The sequence below is a fragment of the Eretmochelys imbricata genome, chromosome 1, assembly GCF_965152235.1.
Source record: "Eretmochelys imbricata isolate rEreImb1 chromosome 1, rEreImb1.hap1, whole genome shotgun sequence".
NCBI lineage: Eukaryota > Metazoa > Chordata > Testudines > Cheloniidae > Eretmochelys > Eretmochelys imbricata.
In genome coordinates, this window is record NC_135572.1 from 331,316,964 (window position 1) to 331,334,360 (window position 17,397).

General features: G+C 43.1%; 1 protein-coding gene across 1 annotated transcript in view; it reads right to left on the bottom strand.

Moving 5' to 3' along the window:
- The window catches only part of SLC2A13 (solute carrier family 2 member 13), a 307,588-nt gene extending 291,650 nt beyond the window's left edge, over positions 1–15,938 (bottom strand). Inside the window, exon 1 of the mRNA XM_077807858.1 lies at positions 15,389–15,938. Coding sequence (XP_077663984.1) covers positions 15,389–15,938 — 550 coding nt within the window. The remainder of the gene's footprint in view (positions 1–15,388) is intronic.
- Between the last annotated feature and the right edge of the window lie 1,459 nt (positions 15,939–17,397).

Below are 17,397 nucleotides of genomic sequence, written 5' to 3' on the forward strand. Positions count from 1 at the left end.
CCATTCCACTCTTCTATTTAGCTGACACACTATGAGGCCAGGTCTACACTAGAGACCTATATTGGTATAACTGTCCCTCAGGGGTGTGAGAAACCCACACCCCTGAGCAATGTAGCTGTATGTGTGATGCTATGTCTAAGAAAGATGACAATTTATATCACTGTTGCTACCACTGTTATACAATTGCAACAAATCTTGTACAAAAGTATGTCATGTAAAGTGTCAATGTAAAAGCTATTATTTGCTAAGTATGATTATCCTGTTTGTATGCATGTATCATCTTTGTATCTGAAGTTATGAATACTAGCTATGCACTTGTACCTTAAACATGTGTTGTACTCCTGGGTGACACCCACTAGATAGAATTTACATTAAGGCTAGATAGCTGCATGTTGATGAAACATCAAGGACACTCCACTCTCACAATGGATCATTGAAGAAACTCATTCCATGCAGATAGCTCTTCCTGAGGATGCCTCAGACAGCGAGGCATCAATGCCTCCCCACCCCATGATTCATCGAACATGTAGGGGCATGTGATAAGGACATGTGACCTCAGACTCCATCTTGGGCCCGTAACTTTCCATTCACCTGGGCTGTGGGCTTTGTTTGGAATAATAAATTTCCATGCACAAGGCAGAGGATATAAATATACTTGAGACACCCCGCTTTGCCTCTTTCTTGCTTTAATTCCCTGGATTGTGGATTTACAACTAAAAGGAGTATGTTGAACTATGGACTGAGGACCATCCAATCTTTTGGAAGTTACCGGAGAGACTTTACAAGCCAGCAGTCTATTCTATAACTGCTACAAACCTGCTAGAAGGACTTTGCAATCATTTGTATGTATATGATCTATTAACCATTTATAACTCTTATTTTATTATTAAATCTTCATTTCGTTTACTAAGAATTGGCTGACAGCATATTTGGGCAAGATCTAAGATACACATTGATCGGGGTTAAGTGTCTGATCAATATGTGAGGTTCTTACTGATCCCAAAGGATAAAACGGGTTTTCAACAACATCTCGCTGTATTACACCTGTTTGTCTGGATGGAAACTAAGGGCTGGAATGCCAAAATGGAACTGTGTTTGGCTTCTGGTTAACCAGTGTGGTACTGCAGAAGCTCTTCTGTTACTAGCTTGGTGAATCTAATTATAAAATAAGCCACCAGTTTGAGGGATTGTCTGCCCTAAGTGTGACATTCTCAGTGTAGACTATCCCAACCTAACCAACTGTGTGGACTGCACGATGTCGATGGGAGAGCTTTTTCCATCAACATAACTACCGCCTCTCAGACAGGTGGATTAACTATGCCAATGGGAGAAGCTCTCCCGTCGGTGTAGGAGCATCTTCACTGAAGTGCTGCAGTTGTGCCGATGCAACATTTTAAACGTAGACCTGCCCTGAGTATCTTTCCGACCTGAAGAAGAGCTCTGTGTAAACTTGAAAGTTTGTCTCTCTCACCAGCAGAAGTTGGTCCAACAAAAGCTATTATGTCACCCACCTTGTCTCCCCAATATCCTGGGACCAATCCAGCTACAACACTACTGAATGAAGTCAGTAATTAGGATTTAGGATAGGATTTGTTTTATCTACACATTACTCCCCTCTTACATAAAAGAGACAATCGCTACAGAGCAGGACCCTTATTTTTCAAAATGTAAACAAACATCACACGACTCATGCCCGGACACCTGTAACATTTTAGTTCTTTTGCAGGTTCCTGAAGTTGTTGTCCTGCACTTTCCGGCTTCCCCTTGAGGGCGAGCTGTCCCAATGTGAACCAGACTGGAGAGGTCAGCAGCACCTATGACCAATGCAGGAGCAGGGAATCTATCTACGAGGAAAAAAATCTCAGAGGTCCAACTCAGTAATGAATAAAACTAGGCTTACCTTTTCTCAGGCAGATTCCCCACTCCTGCGTTCACTTAGCTACTACTGACCTCAACAGTCCAGTAAGCAAGGACCTGTAAACACATAAAAAGGTACCTTAGTGCAAGCATTTGCCAAGGTGCACATTCTGATACCTGCTTTGAAGTTTAAAATGCCAAATGTACCTTTCTGTCCGATGTTAACTTCTCATTCAGTGTACCTGGTCACCTCAGCACTCTTCCTGGTTATGACTCTCTGCCTGGGCTCCCCCTTAAAGCATTCAATGCTCCCTCAGTTAAAGTGAGTGCCTAGATGCTGATCTCTCGGACACTCTTGAAAAACAAATATTTTTTTTTAAAAAACAGTCTTCTCTCTACATGGATGCTAGACTCCTACAGAGAATTCCTTAAACAACCATTACAGTTCTTATATTTCAAAAGGTTGGTTAGCATAGAGAATTAAATTGAAAATGAAGAGTAGTAATTGAGCAGAATATAAATCATAACTAGGCTAAAAGCATGATAAATACAGCATGTTAGCATGAACGCCTTCATTAAAGAATGGCCAAAAAGATGAAGCCCTACATGGTAGAAAAGTCTAATAGTTCCACCGTGTGTCTCCAAGTGTCCCATGATGCATCTTGTGTGTTCTGCAGGTTGGGTTAAGCCTCACTCTTGGGGCTTGTGCCACCTTTAGGTATTTCTGAAGTCGCCCAAGTCTTCATTAGCATAGTTGGTCATCAGCTGCCAGGAATTCAGAGTTCACATCCGTATTTACTAACTCAATGTGTATTTTTTAACTTTCCATAAATAATTGGTCCTTTTCACTCCAAATTTTCTCTCAGGGATACCTAAAATGGGCCAATATTTTGAGTAACTCTTTCATCAATGCATTGTTACAGGCTCATTGAGAGTCTACACTGACAAAACAAAAAAAAATGGGATCCATAGATCATAGCAGTCCATGCCATAGAAGAAGCTGTAAAGTAGTCAGGACATGGTTGTTTTTACTACCATGTTTATCTAAAGTTGAGTTAGGGGACACTAGATAACTATGACTGAACCCTAACACTACAGCTTCTGCTCGTGGAATTACAATGGTGATGAAATTTGGGTCTTATTTTGGCCAATGTAGGAAAAGCCCTAGAAGTGTCCAGCCCATGTAGAGTAAAATCTGTTAGGTAGTTAAAGAACACTTTCATCCAAGGTCAGATCTCATTTTGTGATTGAGAATATACTGAAGACAAAAAATTAAAAAAACAGGTGGACAAGAACCACCCAGCATCCAAAATAGAAAAGTCCACTGTTCCTCTTTAGGACTTTATTAGGAGACATGCGCAATCAAAACTGGTTAGAGTGGACTCTTTAGGTAAAGCTCAAGTTGTTATTCTACCTCAAATAGACATCGGTTAAGATGGTATGTTTTCCCATCGGGCAAACCACTGGGCAAGAGCAGTAAACAACAAAGGAAGCAACATGAAGGTATCAGAAGCTATTGGGCAAGGAAGGAAAATGAAAGAGGGTTTAGAAGATATCCAGACAGATTTTCTGCACTTGCCTAAAAGAAGAACTGCAAAGAAACAAAAATAGTTTCTTCTCAAGGCTGTAAAAAGAGTGCCTTGAAAGTTTAAATTTCTTTTATTTATTTGTATAAGAAATTCAGGTCTCGTCTACACCAGACGACAACGCTGACTGGAGAAATGGTGATGTTATGAATTAGGATATGTAAGGAGCCAAGCAAAGTAAAGGACAAATGATGTTTTTAGACGTTGTTTAAAGCTCTTTGTTAAAACCATATTTTTATAAACACACAAGAGAAAGAATCTCCTTGTTATAGAATCAGTTAAGGTGGGAGTTCATAATACATATCTAAAAGCTTAAATTCTCCAACAAAAATCCTGGCATATTAAGCTTGACATTGCTGATATTTCTAAAGTCAGAACACACGGGTTTTTTTTTAAAAATTAGTCTTTTCTGTAATATCATAAGAGCAAAAACCTACTTTAAGAGTTTTTCTGGAGATAACGTAAGCTGAATCACAAAGCATGCAGAAAAGTGTATGGTTAAAATTAATTTAATATGAATATTTCATGTTTTTCTTACAGGGGTAGTCATTCCCCCAAAAATACATTGGATTCCAGTCCAAAACTGGTGCTCTACTTGGGCTAGCATCTCTGCTTGAAAACAGCACTTTGAAACTAGCCTCACTGCTTGTTCAAAGGCAAAAATCATAGGCATCATCCATCGTAAGTAGAGACTGAAAAATGCACACATACCCCCCACTCCTGAAATCTTTTCTGACCCACAGCAGCCATGCAGTTCTCCCATGTCATCCAATCCCTTAGGAAACTGTTGTATGTTGGCAACGGAAGCGATACTATCTGATCCTGTAAAATTGTAGCAAAACAACTCTCAGAATTCTTCACTAGGTGATAAAGCCTATTCCCAGTAAAAGTAATGGGTGCTACGGAAGTTGAGCCTCAGTGGTCTCAGAATGCACAGTAACCACCATCATATCGTTTTAGGAGGATGCACCAAAAGCATTTTCAGAAATTGTGTTGCTCTGCATGTGTACCTCAACCATTGTAGGGACAGTCATATACCTGTACCATGCAATCAATAATCCTGCAATGGTTTCCTCACTTCAGACTCAGTAGGCACACTGAAATAGCTTATCTCCTTTAGATAGGAGGATATGTCACAATAGCTACTTGCTGTGATCCATTCTTTATCTTCTTCCTTTGAAGCATAATTTAATAGGATGGCAAAACTTTTGAATTAATTAGCCCAAGTATGGTCCACCACAGGCTCATCCATAGGAAGTGATACACATCTTGGAAATCTTAAGGATTAATCTACTTCAGGGATTTAGTTTGTTGCCATGAAGCAATGATTGAAGCGCAATCAATCAGTGAAACATCTGCTTGTTAGTCACTTTTAAATGCATGGAAGCATCCTCTACTGTTAAAATTTCCTTATCCCCTGCTAACTGTGGTATGTGAATTGGTTTTAGTGGGTATAACTGAATTGTTAAACGAACTGAGATGAAGCAAAGTGAAGTCTTTACCATGCATTTTCCATTCTGTTTTGTAAAATTATATTTTAAAAACGTATACAAGGTTGTAAATTCACAGGTAAGTTTTCCTCTTTGACATGACACTTGAAACGTATAGCAAAAATACAGTCTGTCTTATATAAGAATAAGCAAACCCAACTGAAAAAACGCCCCACTTTTCAGAGCTGCTGTAGGGTTCTGCAGTTTGGAGGCCCAATACATTTCTACTGAATGTAATTCCTAAAGATTAACGGAACCTAAAATTTCTGAAACTTCACTCACTTCACTTACACAAGAATACGGAACCACTGTGTTATTGAAAATGGACTTCTAGATCAGGTCAAGTATCTGAATCTAAACATGGAAATGTTAGTGATTCTCACAGCTCAAAAGAAAAAAAAATCTAGGCATTTCAATGCCCACTTTTAATAATTAATAAGGAAAATGTTTTAGAATTTTGTCTTCCCCGTAGACGTAAGTGTAACATATACGTTAGTACTCTTTTAGGAGTAAAATTACATACAGATTCAATTCTAATAATCCATACCAGAAAGCACTATAGTGCATGCTCCATGCTACTATTATGGTTGCCTTTCAGTAATACCCTTGATCATATATTTATTTACTGACAGCTGTTTATAAACCCTTCCATTTAAGCAGTTTGTTTTGCTGCAGGTCCATTGGGTAATTTTATGATTTTTATAATTTTCTTTATGCTTGCTAGACTGATGTCACTGATCTCCCTCCTTTGGAAAAAAGTGATTTTGAAAGTGAGCTCATATATAACAACTGCATGAATCTGGCAATATGTATAAAAAACAGTTACAATTTGGTCTTCCATTACGTTTGTTTTTATGTTAACAGGGACAATTCTCCTCTGCAACCCCCTCCTCCCAGGAAGTTAAAGGTAAACATTATGCTAATATAATGTTAAGGTTGCAGTGTTAACGTTACAGTCAGGAAGCACAAAATTTGATGTTTTTACAACATGCTAACCTGGATCCAAGAGGTGCATATGTTTTATGGTATATGTTTCATAACATGAACTGAAATACTTTAATCTACACATTGTACAAAAAATGTATGCAATATGTTTAATGGAACTCTAGCACCGCATAGTAAAGTTTACATACAGATTTCCATGATAACTTGAAAGTATTATGCAATATCTATGTGTTGAATTAAAAGAGCAATTTCAAATGCATATTCATGTATGAGCTACATGCATTTCTTAGGGCATTTTGAAGGAAAAAATAAAAGGAGGTTAGTTGTAACTGTTTCAAAAAGCTCCACCAAATATTTTCCAAAGTCACATTTTCTTCAGACCTCTTATTAATAAAAGTGCACTAGAACAGTCTGAGGAATGAAATTGACCATGTCTTAACTGCTCAGACCAAAGAATTGCACAAGTGAGAGTTAAAAGTGGTATTACGTTTTGTATTAGTAGTTAAGGTTCCTAAAAGTTAACATCCTGTATGTTGACACAACGTTACTTATGACAAACTATGGAAACAGCACAGGAGTTACATCAATACAGTGCCAGAAGGTTTGGGATGCTGCAATAACACAAATATACTGCTTACTATGAGGGTAGAAGTCTTCAGAAGATGCAACTGTAACCTATCCTAAATCATGGGGCTCTTTGTCACCCTGTAAGGGCTACATCACAGACAGTGGTTTATGAGTCTATACTTCCCTTGAGCTTTTGGACCTGGTATTTCAGCTCATGCACTAGCAGTTCATGCTTTTAGATGCAGGCACTGAATGCCTTCAGATTAATGTGAGGATCTGAATAGCTTGGGACGAGCATCTCTGGTCATGAGGAGTGTGTAACCCATTCTGTCAGCTCAGCTCTTTGCCCCTTGTAGGGCTGTTCACAATGACACCCCCTCTCTGGTGGAATGAACCCCAGATCTCTAGATTTAAAAGCATTAGTCTCTACTGCTTCAGCTCACGGGAGTTAGGCGTCTACACCCTTTTTGGGGGGTGGAGAATATATATAATTATGTATTTATTTAAAATCATGCTATGCACCTATCTGCATCTAAATGCGTAAATAGCTTTTAAAATCTGGTCTTCAGGCCTTTAGTTCAAAACACAGGAGCAGGCTCAAACCTCCAGATGTTGTGTAGCTACTAGAGAGGGACAAACCCACATTGTTAGTGGGGATTTTGCAGTGTTTTCAATATAAATAATAGTCCAAGGCATTTGAAACAACATCTTAAAACAGTGGAGTACAAATGAGGTTGGTATTAAATATTGACAATACTTTGGTCAAGCATTAATGTCAAGATTATATTTGGTGCTGACCCTTGCTGTCAAGAGGACACAGTATCTCCCTCAGGAGACCCTCCACCAATTATACCCCAACCTCTGATGCCCAACCCTTTTTAATCCTAACCCTTGCCTCCTCCAGTAGATTGATTAGCTCTATTGAGGTTACAAGACAGGATGGTGATCCAGAAGAAGGATGCTAGCAGAAATATGGTGTTCGTGGCATGTGTGTGTGAGTTAGTTAACATAAGGCTAAATTATCTAATCTATCTGAAGTACAGAGGCTGAAAAGATCTATTACAAACATTTCCTACATTTGGTAAGCATTTTGAGTGCTGGTGTCACAGGAAGGGTATGCTTCAAACTGGCAGAAAAGTAGAAAGCAGAGGGAAGGGGAGAACAGAAGGCAGACCAGCCGATGGAGTGTAGGCACACAGCCTGCTGATGCACTGTTCAGGAAATGAGAGATGACAGAGGTTCTGTCATCACTACTAAATGTGGCAAGTTGCTCTTGACATACCTACTTTCCCTAACTTTTCAAACAGTGATAAAGACCCACCTTTTGCGAGCTTTAGGAGGGTTGACACAGCCAGGAGCAACTTCAGCAGTATAGTGCTATGGCATAGGTTAAATCTTGCTGTTAGGCATGGGGCATAACTACCACCTTACCTTTTTAAGTGTAAAGAAGCCATTGTAAATCAGGCATTTGAGACAGTTAAGTGGACTTCATCACAAAACACAGAAGCATGTCTCCAGCCAAAACAAAAAGACACATCCAAGACCTTCAGGGTATGTCTACACAGTAAGTAGATACCCGCAGAGAGCCTGTGACAGCTGACTCGGGCTCATGGGGCTCAGGTTGTAGGTCAGTTCAATTGGGATGTAGACATTTGGGGTTGGACTACAGCTTGACCTCTGGGTCCTTCCAACTCACAGGGTCCTAGAGCCTTGTCTTCAGCCCAATCCCCAGAACATCTACTCTGCAATTAAACAGCCCCTTAGCATGAGTCAGCCAGCATGGGCCAGCCACAGGTTTTTAATTGCAGAGTATACCCTCAAGAATTTGAGCTATTTGGGCAGGGGCTCAGCTGGTGTTGTTTGGGTAAGCGTATGAGAGTGAGACACAGGACAGAGTCAGAGAGAAGAAGAAAGACTGCCAAGCAGACAGTAACGTAAGTGGTAGTAACATGGCCCTGAAACACAGCTAAGAGGGAAAAAAAACTTTTAGGTGCAGAGCGCTGGTTTGAAAGACAGGCTTCTAACACCGAGCAAAGAAACCGTCCCCCATTGTATTCTAGGATACAGGTCTTCATGTACATTCTTTGTTGCAGAATTCCCCCAGAAGCATCCAAATAAAAAAATTCTGCGCACAATATTTTAAAATTCTGCATATTTTGTCAAAACAACACAATACAGTGACACTCCTGCTGTCAGCCCTGAGCAGCTGGGACTGACAGCAGGCGGGAGTGCTGGGGGGGGGGGGGGAGGGAGGGAGGGAGAAAAGAATCACAAATTCTGCGGGGAAAAATAAAATTCTATGGAGAACATTAATTCCATGCAAATTCTGCACCATGTAGTGGTGCAGAATACCTGCAGGAGTACTTTGTAAATAAACAAGATACCTGACTTGCCAATTTCTCCTAACTGGAACAAACCCCCAACACCCCAAATGTGGCCTACTGCTCACATCAAAAGTAGCAACAATAGTTTCTCCTGATCCTGGGGAGCTACCAACTACAGTAAACCAACCACGTACAAAGGAAAACAAAGAAATAAAGTCAAGTCAAGACCTTCCAGGCACCTCATTTTTTCCCCCACTTAATTTCTCAGTTTCCCTTCTTCTTCTACTTACTTTTCACTCCAACAACCCCTTCATCTCTACCATCTCAACCCCCGCCCCCAACCCATCTAAAACTGTTATAATATGAATTAGGAATCCATGGAATTAACAAAACATGGACAATTCATGAACCCGTTCACTTTGCATGCAGTCTCCCTTTCCTCTCCACCCTTCAGTTTTTTTCAGATTGTAATCTCAAGAATAAGGACTATGCATACTTTAGGAACTAACACAACATAAAGTTTATTCAGCTAATCCTTGGACAGTAAGTTTCTTTTTCCCAGAAATGTCTCCTAATGCAAGTCACTGGTGAGAAGGGAAAGCTTCACTGTGGACACTTATTCTTTCTGGTTTTAAAAAAAAAGCTAAGTGTGGCGACAGAAGCAAACAAACTGAAAGATACTCCTTGTTTATAGATTTTCTTTTTCAATATTTGTGAAGATCAAGTTTTCTAAGAACTTTAATACTAACCTAAAAAAATGGCTGTTTTAATACATGGAGGCCTCATTGTTGCACTAGGACTGAGTGAGCTGAGTTAGTGAACTTCACTGCATGTTTCAGACCACACCACAGCTATTGCACATGTACATTAACTCATTTTACTAAATATACTCTACTAAGTAGCTGAGGGCAGGGTCCAGTCCTTAGTTTGCAATGGTACAGGGGTGGAAGCAGAAAGAAGAAAGTTCAATTTGCATACAAAGTCCTGATTATTACCTTTTTTTCATATACAGGCAGATAACATTTGGGATCCAAAATGCTGTCATTCACCTGTAACAGTGCAATCCTAATTCAAATGCAAGATCATTCTTTCCTAGCCTGCTGTTTCATTTTTGAAAAGCAATGGGGATATAGACAATGCTAAAGAGAGACCTGCATCTTAGATAACCACCAGAATATAAAAACTGCATACAGATGAAGTTAGGCTAGGTTTAAATGTCACAAGATTAGCAGGCTATATAGTGTTTTTCTGCCTTGCTATTGCCTTCCATACAGGAATGAATTGTATAACACACCCAGCTCTGTTACACTTATGTTTACCATCAACTACCACATTTGAATAGAATTACAAAAGTATCTTTTTAACAGGCACAATTCTTATGCAAAAATACATGGGAAAAAGAGGAATTTGTTATTCATCTGCTGTCCTTTTCTTTTCATATGTAATACCAGGATTTCAGTTTGGTTGAACTGACAGAAATACTGACTAAAATTTCTTCATTTTGCTTTATCTCCAAATTTCTGTTGCCTTCATGAGGTTATCCAAGCTCCCTCTGGTGGCTAATTTAAAACTCTAAAATTAACAAAAAAAAAAACTATGGAGAGTTTGCTGGATAAGAGCATCATTACTTTTATACAGAAGGTTGTGGGTTGTTCAAATTCTGTTGGGATCATTACATATTCCAGTAATAACTTTTTCGCTCAGATTGTTATGAATGAATGACTAACTTCTCATTTTCTAAAAAAACAAGCAATATGAAAATATCACCACATGTATAAAGAACCGCCACATTTGAAAGAGGTCAACAATTTTATTCAGTTTCTGCAGTGCTTCCCATCCAAGAATCTCAGCACATTTACTTTACAAAGCCCCTGCAAGACAAGCAGTATCTCTGCTGTACAGATGGGAAAGGGGAAGTATAGAGAGGTAAAGTCACTTACTCAAGGTGACACAGGAGGTCTGTGACTATCACAAATAAAACCCTGACCTCCTGATTTTCAGTTTGTACTTCAACCCACAAAGCCATATTGCATTCAAAAATATGGAGCCAAAAATCTATTACTACTCTGGTCTGACACCAGCATAACTAACACCTTTGCAAGAGAGCACAGAATAAGGCCTTTATATATCTAGAAATGCAAAAACAAAACAAATCGAAGGACCAGTCTGTCCTAGTCCCATTGAAGTAAATCTTCTTTCGTATGCCATTTGAAAAACAAGGGGCTGGCATGATAATTGCATTTTGAGATTTGAAAGCCATTCTAAAGCTTCTGGGTAGCTAAATGGATCCCCCTGGTGCTACCACTGTAAGCATGAATTGGACAGCAGCTGTTCATGATGTGTCGCATGGCTTGTACCTCACAATTCCTTGATTCTTTGATTTTTCCATTTGTGGAAGAGATGTCCACACCTTCCGTGCATTGTCCAAAGATCGAGTGCAGTCCACTGAGTATGGGAACAGCAGAATCCCGGGACCTCTTTGTTGGATCTTCAATCAGGTCTTTGTTTGGGATGCCAAAAGTGGCCCATGATTTGACCCAGCAAGTGCTCGTGTCCTTTCCATTGGCCTGTAGTGTTCACACATGTATCCAGAAAGGCTTCTTGGATTTGAGTCCAGAGAGCGGCAGTAGATTAAGGTGTTGCTGTATTGGCAGGTCCGGTGCAATCAGGATCTTGCTGTACTCCAAGACCACAGCAACATCTCATCTGATGTTGACTGATGCAATGCCCGTCAAAACCAGAAGCCATGGTACAAGCACTGATTTGAGACAGTCCTTCACAATCCTGAGCATTAATTTCAGTGTCAAAAAGAGTGTCTCGTTGACACGAATATTAATTGAAGTAAATGAATGGCAAACTTCTTTTGACATGGACTACATTGAGGCCCTAAGCTGGAACAAAAATAAAGTTTAACTTTTCAGATGCAAAAGGTAAATAGCACAAATTAGATCTAATTTGTGCTAATCATCTTCAATTGTTCATAAACCCCAATTACTGTCAGAATATTATAAATGAAGTATTTATGGTAATGATGCAATTTTCCTTACTGTACTTGATATAACATATAGGGCAAAAAACATATATTGTATGTAGCCATATGACACTGTAGACAATACAGAAATAAGTGCACGAAGTATGAGGGTCTAGAATTAAAAAAAATCGTTCCCAACCCTAATATTTTTGGGTATTAAAGGTGCATCAAAAGCTTCCAATCCTGGGTATACAGTATATATTCTGATTGTTTTGTACATTATCACTGTAGTAAATTTAACTGGAAAACATTGATTAGAAGTGTAGCACAAACAAAACGAAGCAGCTAGTTTTATCTCAATCTTTTTTCATTATGACTTGGTTTAACTTTTTTCTTTAAAAAAACTGAATAGTATCACAGCAAATATGTTTTTAACAACTTACAGAATTCTCAAAAAATGGGCTCATTCAATGGCTGAGAAATAGCACTCAGTCTCAAACTGGGTTCTTCTGCAGAAAAATGGCTGAACGTGCAACAGAGAGAAGGAGGAATGATCTCCCAAAAAACCAAAGGAGCCACACTGAAGGGCTCCAAAGATCCTGTCCAATCTTGCTTAGATGAAGGTTGGTGGCGATAAAAGCTTTAAGTCTGGGGAGGAGGTGGGGCAACTGAAGAGTGACGTGTGTTGAGTGCAGTGCTGTTGTAACTATGTGGGTCCCAGAATATTAGAGACAGTGTTATTTAGGACTCATTTGGCATGTAGCAGACCCTCCCCCCACATCAAGATTAAAATGGAGTAAGTATTGCTCACATTAAGCCCATCCAGTAAACTTGGGGAAAAAAATAGACAGAATTAACTGTATTTACAGTCCATACAGACGTGTATCAAGAACTACACACTGAAACAAACAAAACAGCAATTCACATTGCTCAAGGCAGCACAAATGGAATCTAAATCCTGATTTTTTGGCTTCTAAAACAAATGCTGTCTAACTGAATCAAAGAACTTCTACTAGCTTATTAGTGTATTTTCATAGTTATACCTTCAGTATGTATCCAACAGAGCAGAGAACCACAGAGGGGACATTTGTTATGAGGTTAGATACCTTGACATTCTTTAAGTGTATTAATCCAGAATCTATTTTTTCATATTCTCTACTTTTGATCACTCTCTTTGCCTCTAGATTTGACAAGGGAGATATTCACAGAGAAGGACCCTCAAAAAAGCCACCAGGAAGTTGGAGAAGGGAATAGCATAGAACTCCTTCTCCTGCATTCCATTGCATGAGCCAGAAGGGAGAGCACTCTTCCCTTCTTAGGTGGGCTGGAATGACGGAATACAATCCCACACCAACTAGAGGCCAATGGGAAAGATGATGTCCACAAATAGGAGAGGCTGCTGTTTCTGGGCCCTCTCTCTGTTGCTCAGGACATCACTTGAAGATCCCACTCCGACACATTCATCATCTCTCATATCTACCTCTAGTTGATAGATATCTGGTAAATGTCAAAAGATCAGCTCTTATGTTGCTTAAAATATTTGCCTGAGACTGGCACTAGTATAAAATGGTTGTCGGGTGCTCCAACATGAACAGTCTAAGGTTATGTCTAAGCTTAAACAAATATAGCCACGCATTACAGCAACAACAGTGGTTCTCCCATCACTGTAGTTAATCCACCTACCTGAGAGGCTGCAGTTAGGTCAACAGAAGAATTTTTCTAGTGCTGTCTAGACTTCAAGTTCGATTGACTTAACTATGTGGCTCATGAGCAATGTAACTGGGTCAACTTAACTTTTTAGAGTAGACCTGGCCTAAGGATATGTTCTTTTGTGGTTTGGGTAGCTACTACTTGCTGCTAAACTTGCTTTCCGTCTCCACACAGTTGTATTCTAATCAATATTTTGAGTAAGTTGAGAACTACACTTACCAGTAAGTTTCAGAGTAGCAGCCGTGTTAGTCTGTATCCGCAAAAAGAAAAGGAGGACTTGTTAGTCTCTAAGGTGCCACAAGTCCTCCTTTTCTACTTACTGGTAAGTAAATACCAAGAATAGGGATCTGTGGAGAGAATCTCTCATTCTGTACAAATTTTGGAATTATTAAAAACCTATTCATAAAATATCCAGGTGCCACTCCACCCACACATCACAGCTCATTTCCTCCCACAGCTAACTGCTTTAATGCTTTTTATGGCACGGCACGTGACTCCAGAAGTAAGTATCTGTAGAGGCAATTTCATACAAAGCAACATTCCACACTCCACTTTGAAAATGGTTCTCTAACAAATGAGAGCACCCATGCAGATAGTCATCTACTGTAGATGGAGGAGAATCAGAAAACTGGCCAAATACACAGACCAAGGTACTGAGCCTGAATAGAGTGGTGGGACAGATATTTATCCTCACACTAATCAAATACTTAATACTGATATAGCACTTTTCAGGTTCAAAGCCATATGCAGACATTAATCCTAACAACCAACTCGAGGAGGTAGTATTATTCCCATTTTACAGATGGGGAAATGGAGGCAGACAGGTGAAGCAACCTGCCCAATGCTATATGAGTCCACTGCAGAGCTCCAGTTGGCATTCCATCACAAGCCTCACCACTTTCTGCTAAGTGCAATACCCATACTTTGACTTTGCCTTCTCTAACACAAACATATCAACAGGTATACTTACATTTAAAGAAGAAAAAAAAAACTAACAAAACCAGCCACTCCACTGCCAGCACTTCTCCCTTCGGGGAAGAAAATCAGAGAACTAACCACACAGATCAGCTATGTAGCACACTGCTTAATGTGCTCCTGGAAGGCACTCAGATATTACAGTGATAAGCCCAGGACAAAACCCTACATAAAACCGAAGAGCACTGAGTACCTTCCAGAGTAGCAGCCGTGTTAGTCTGTATTTGCAAAAAGAAAAGGAGGACTTGTGGCACCTTCGAGACTAACCGATTTATTTGAGCATAAGCTTTCGTGAGCTACAGCTCACTTCATTGGATGCATAAAAGTGGAAAATGCAGTGAGGATGAGAAGTGAGCTGTAGCTCAGGAAAGCTTATGCTCAAATAAATTGGTTAGTCTCTAAGGTGCCACAAGTCCTCCTTTTCTTTTTGAGTACCTTCCCACTGCCAACCCCGTCATTCCTCCACAGCACACAGGGGAAACAAAGACTCTCAGTCTGACTCTCACTTTCAAGCTACACAATAACCAGGCAATCCCTAGGGGAGGGGGCGCCCACTTTTGAGAGCCAGATGCCCCAAGCGGAGGGGAGTATACGGGCCATGCAAGGAGTGTCCCCTGCTTTGGAGGAACAGTGCTGGCCCCGCCCATGTAACCTCAACTCCAGTCACTCTATCCGGGAGCGGCACTTCCCGGGAGGGAGACCTGTGCGGTGGGAGCAGACCCAAAACACCCTCATCCCCAGCGCTTCCCGGGCTTGCCTGTGGACTCGCCAGCGACTGTCAGCGCTCAGGTCATACTTGCCGAGTTACTGAAACAAAGCCACGCGTCACTGAAAGGGACACGCCGCGGCGCAGGAGGGGGTGGGGGAACCGGGGCAGAGAAGCAGAGGGAGGGAAGGGAGCCGGCCAGGGAGAGAAGGGGAAGCGGCGGGGATCGAGGGGCGGGCTGGCAGCGCAGGACTCACCGATGCCCAGCCCCACCACGATGCGCCCCCCCAGCAGGGTCTCCTTGTCCTGGGCAGCGGCCAGCAGGGCGGCGCCCGCGATGAAGCAGCAGCTAGACAGGAGGATGCAAGGTCTGCGGCCCCACAGCCCGTTGAGCACCCCGCCGGCCAGCGCCGAGAGGGCGGCGGCGCCCACCGTGCTGGAGACCAGCAGCTCCTGCCAGAGGGCGCCCAGGTTGAGCTCCCGCTTGAGGAGCAGCAGGGCCCCGGACACCACGCCGGTGTCATAGCCGAAGAGGAAGCCCCCCAGGGCGGAGAACACCGACACCACGTAGACGAAGCCTGGGCTCTCGTCCTGCTGGAACTGCCGCCGGGCCGCCCGCTCCAGCTCCCCGCCGGACGCCTGGCTATTGATGCTGGAGCAGGACTCGGCGGCGATCAGGCTGCGCTCCCCGGCCGCCGCCGCGCTGGAGCCGGCCGAGGCGTCCGGCTGCCTCCGGCGCTTCTCGCCCATCAGGTTGCTCAGGCTCCGCAGCGTGTACTCCACATTCTCACTGGCCTTGCGGGACATGGGGCAACCGCCGCCGCCGCTCAGCGCCCCCCGCCCGGCGAGGGGGCGGGCTCGGAGCTGCTGCTGCTGCTGCCCTGCCGGGGCCGCGATCAGCCGGGGTGCATAAGTCCTGCGCCCGCCCGCACTTGGGGGAAAGTTACCAGCCGCGGCCGCCGCTCCTGGCGCTCAGGCGGAGTTTGAGCTAGAGGGAGGCTCGGGCGGGCGGGGAGGGGACTTCAGCCCAGCTGGCCGGGCGGGGCGGAGCCGGCACTGGGGGCGGGGCCGCCCGGCCTGCTCGTCAAGGGATGGCCCGCTTGGCTCTTACTGAGCATGCGCGGGAGCTCGGAGCATGCGCGGGAACCACAGCGAAGCCCCCCTCCCGCCCTGACCTGATGCCCGAACCTGATCGAGAAGGGAAAGGGGCGGGAAATGTAAACAGGGGCCGCGGCCCAGGCTAATGTTAAACGTCCCTCAAGTGAGCCGGGCCCGGGGAGCCGCCCAGCCACGTGCCCTTTGTCGGCCCGGAGCAGGCCGGGGGCAGCAGGCCGCGCGAAGCGGGGGCGCTGCTCTCTCCGGGAAGGGGGAGAACAAAGCCCACGGCAGTGCGTGCAGCTAAGAGCCTAGCAAGCTCCTCTGCGCCCCGGACACCCTGCAGCCAGCGCTGGGACTGCGCCGGCTGCACGGACCGCTCCTGACCCTGGGACGTAGCGGAGCAGGGCCGGGCCGGGGGGAGGAGGAGGTAAGAAGACTCCTGCTGATAACAGTACCAAGAGACAGCAAGAGTCACAGAGAAAACCTGAGTCAATCCTAGTTTATGAGGGAGGCTGATAGTGGGCGGCAGTGGGAAAAAACCCCAGGCAGGGTCACTGCCACCCTTAGTCTATTTCAGTTTCTCAGCTGCAAACAAAAAAAGAAATAAATAAAAATATATAGTGCAATGCAAACAACAGATGTTATTCACAGTAGAGGTACATACAAGGACTGGGTACCGAATATCTGTCTGCCTTTCTCTCCTAACCAGTATCCCTTCTTCCTCTATGCAGTCTCCTGCTGGGGCTAGATCTTTCAGCAGGGACTAAGGCTCTGCACTGCAATGCAACACCCAACTTTAGGCACCCTGCTGCCCTGGGGAATCCTCAGCCCAGAGTTAAACACTCACTCTCCCTATACAACAAATGAGGAAAATTAGGCACCTAAGAATGGGATTGACAGAAGCCAGATACTGAGTGGAGAGTGGCCTAAGCTAGTCCTCAGGAAATTCCACCAAGAGCCCCACCTTTTTCAAAGGAAGTTAGGCACCTGTCTCTGCTTGGGATTCAGGGCATAATTGGCTATGAGGCAGAAAGGGTAATTGCCCCCCTCCACTCCTGGTTTTTCATAGCTCCTTCCCAGTCACTGCTGTGGTGTCTCAGCTTTCAGGGGCTGCTGTGGGACAAGTGGGGGACAGGGCTCCTAATCACAATGTTGTGGGCATCCCCAG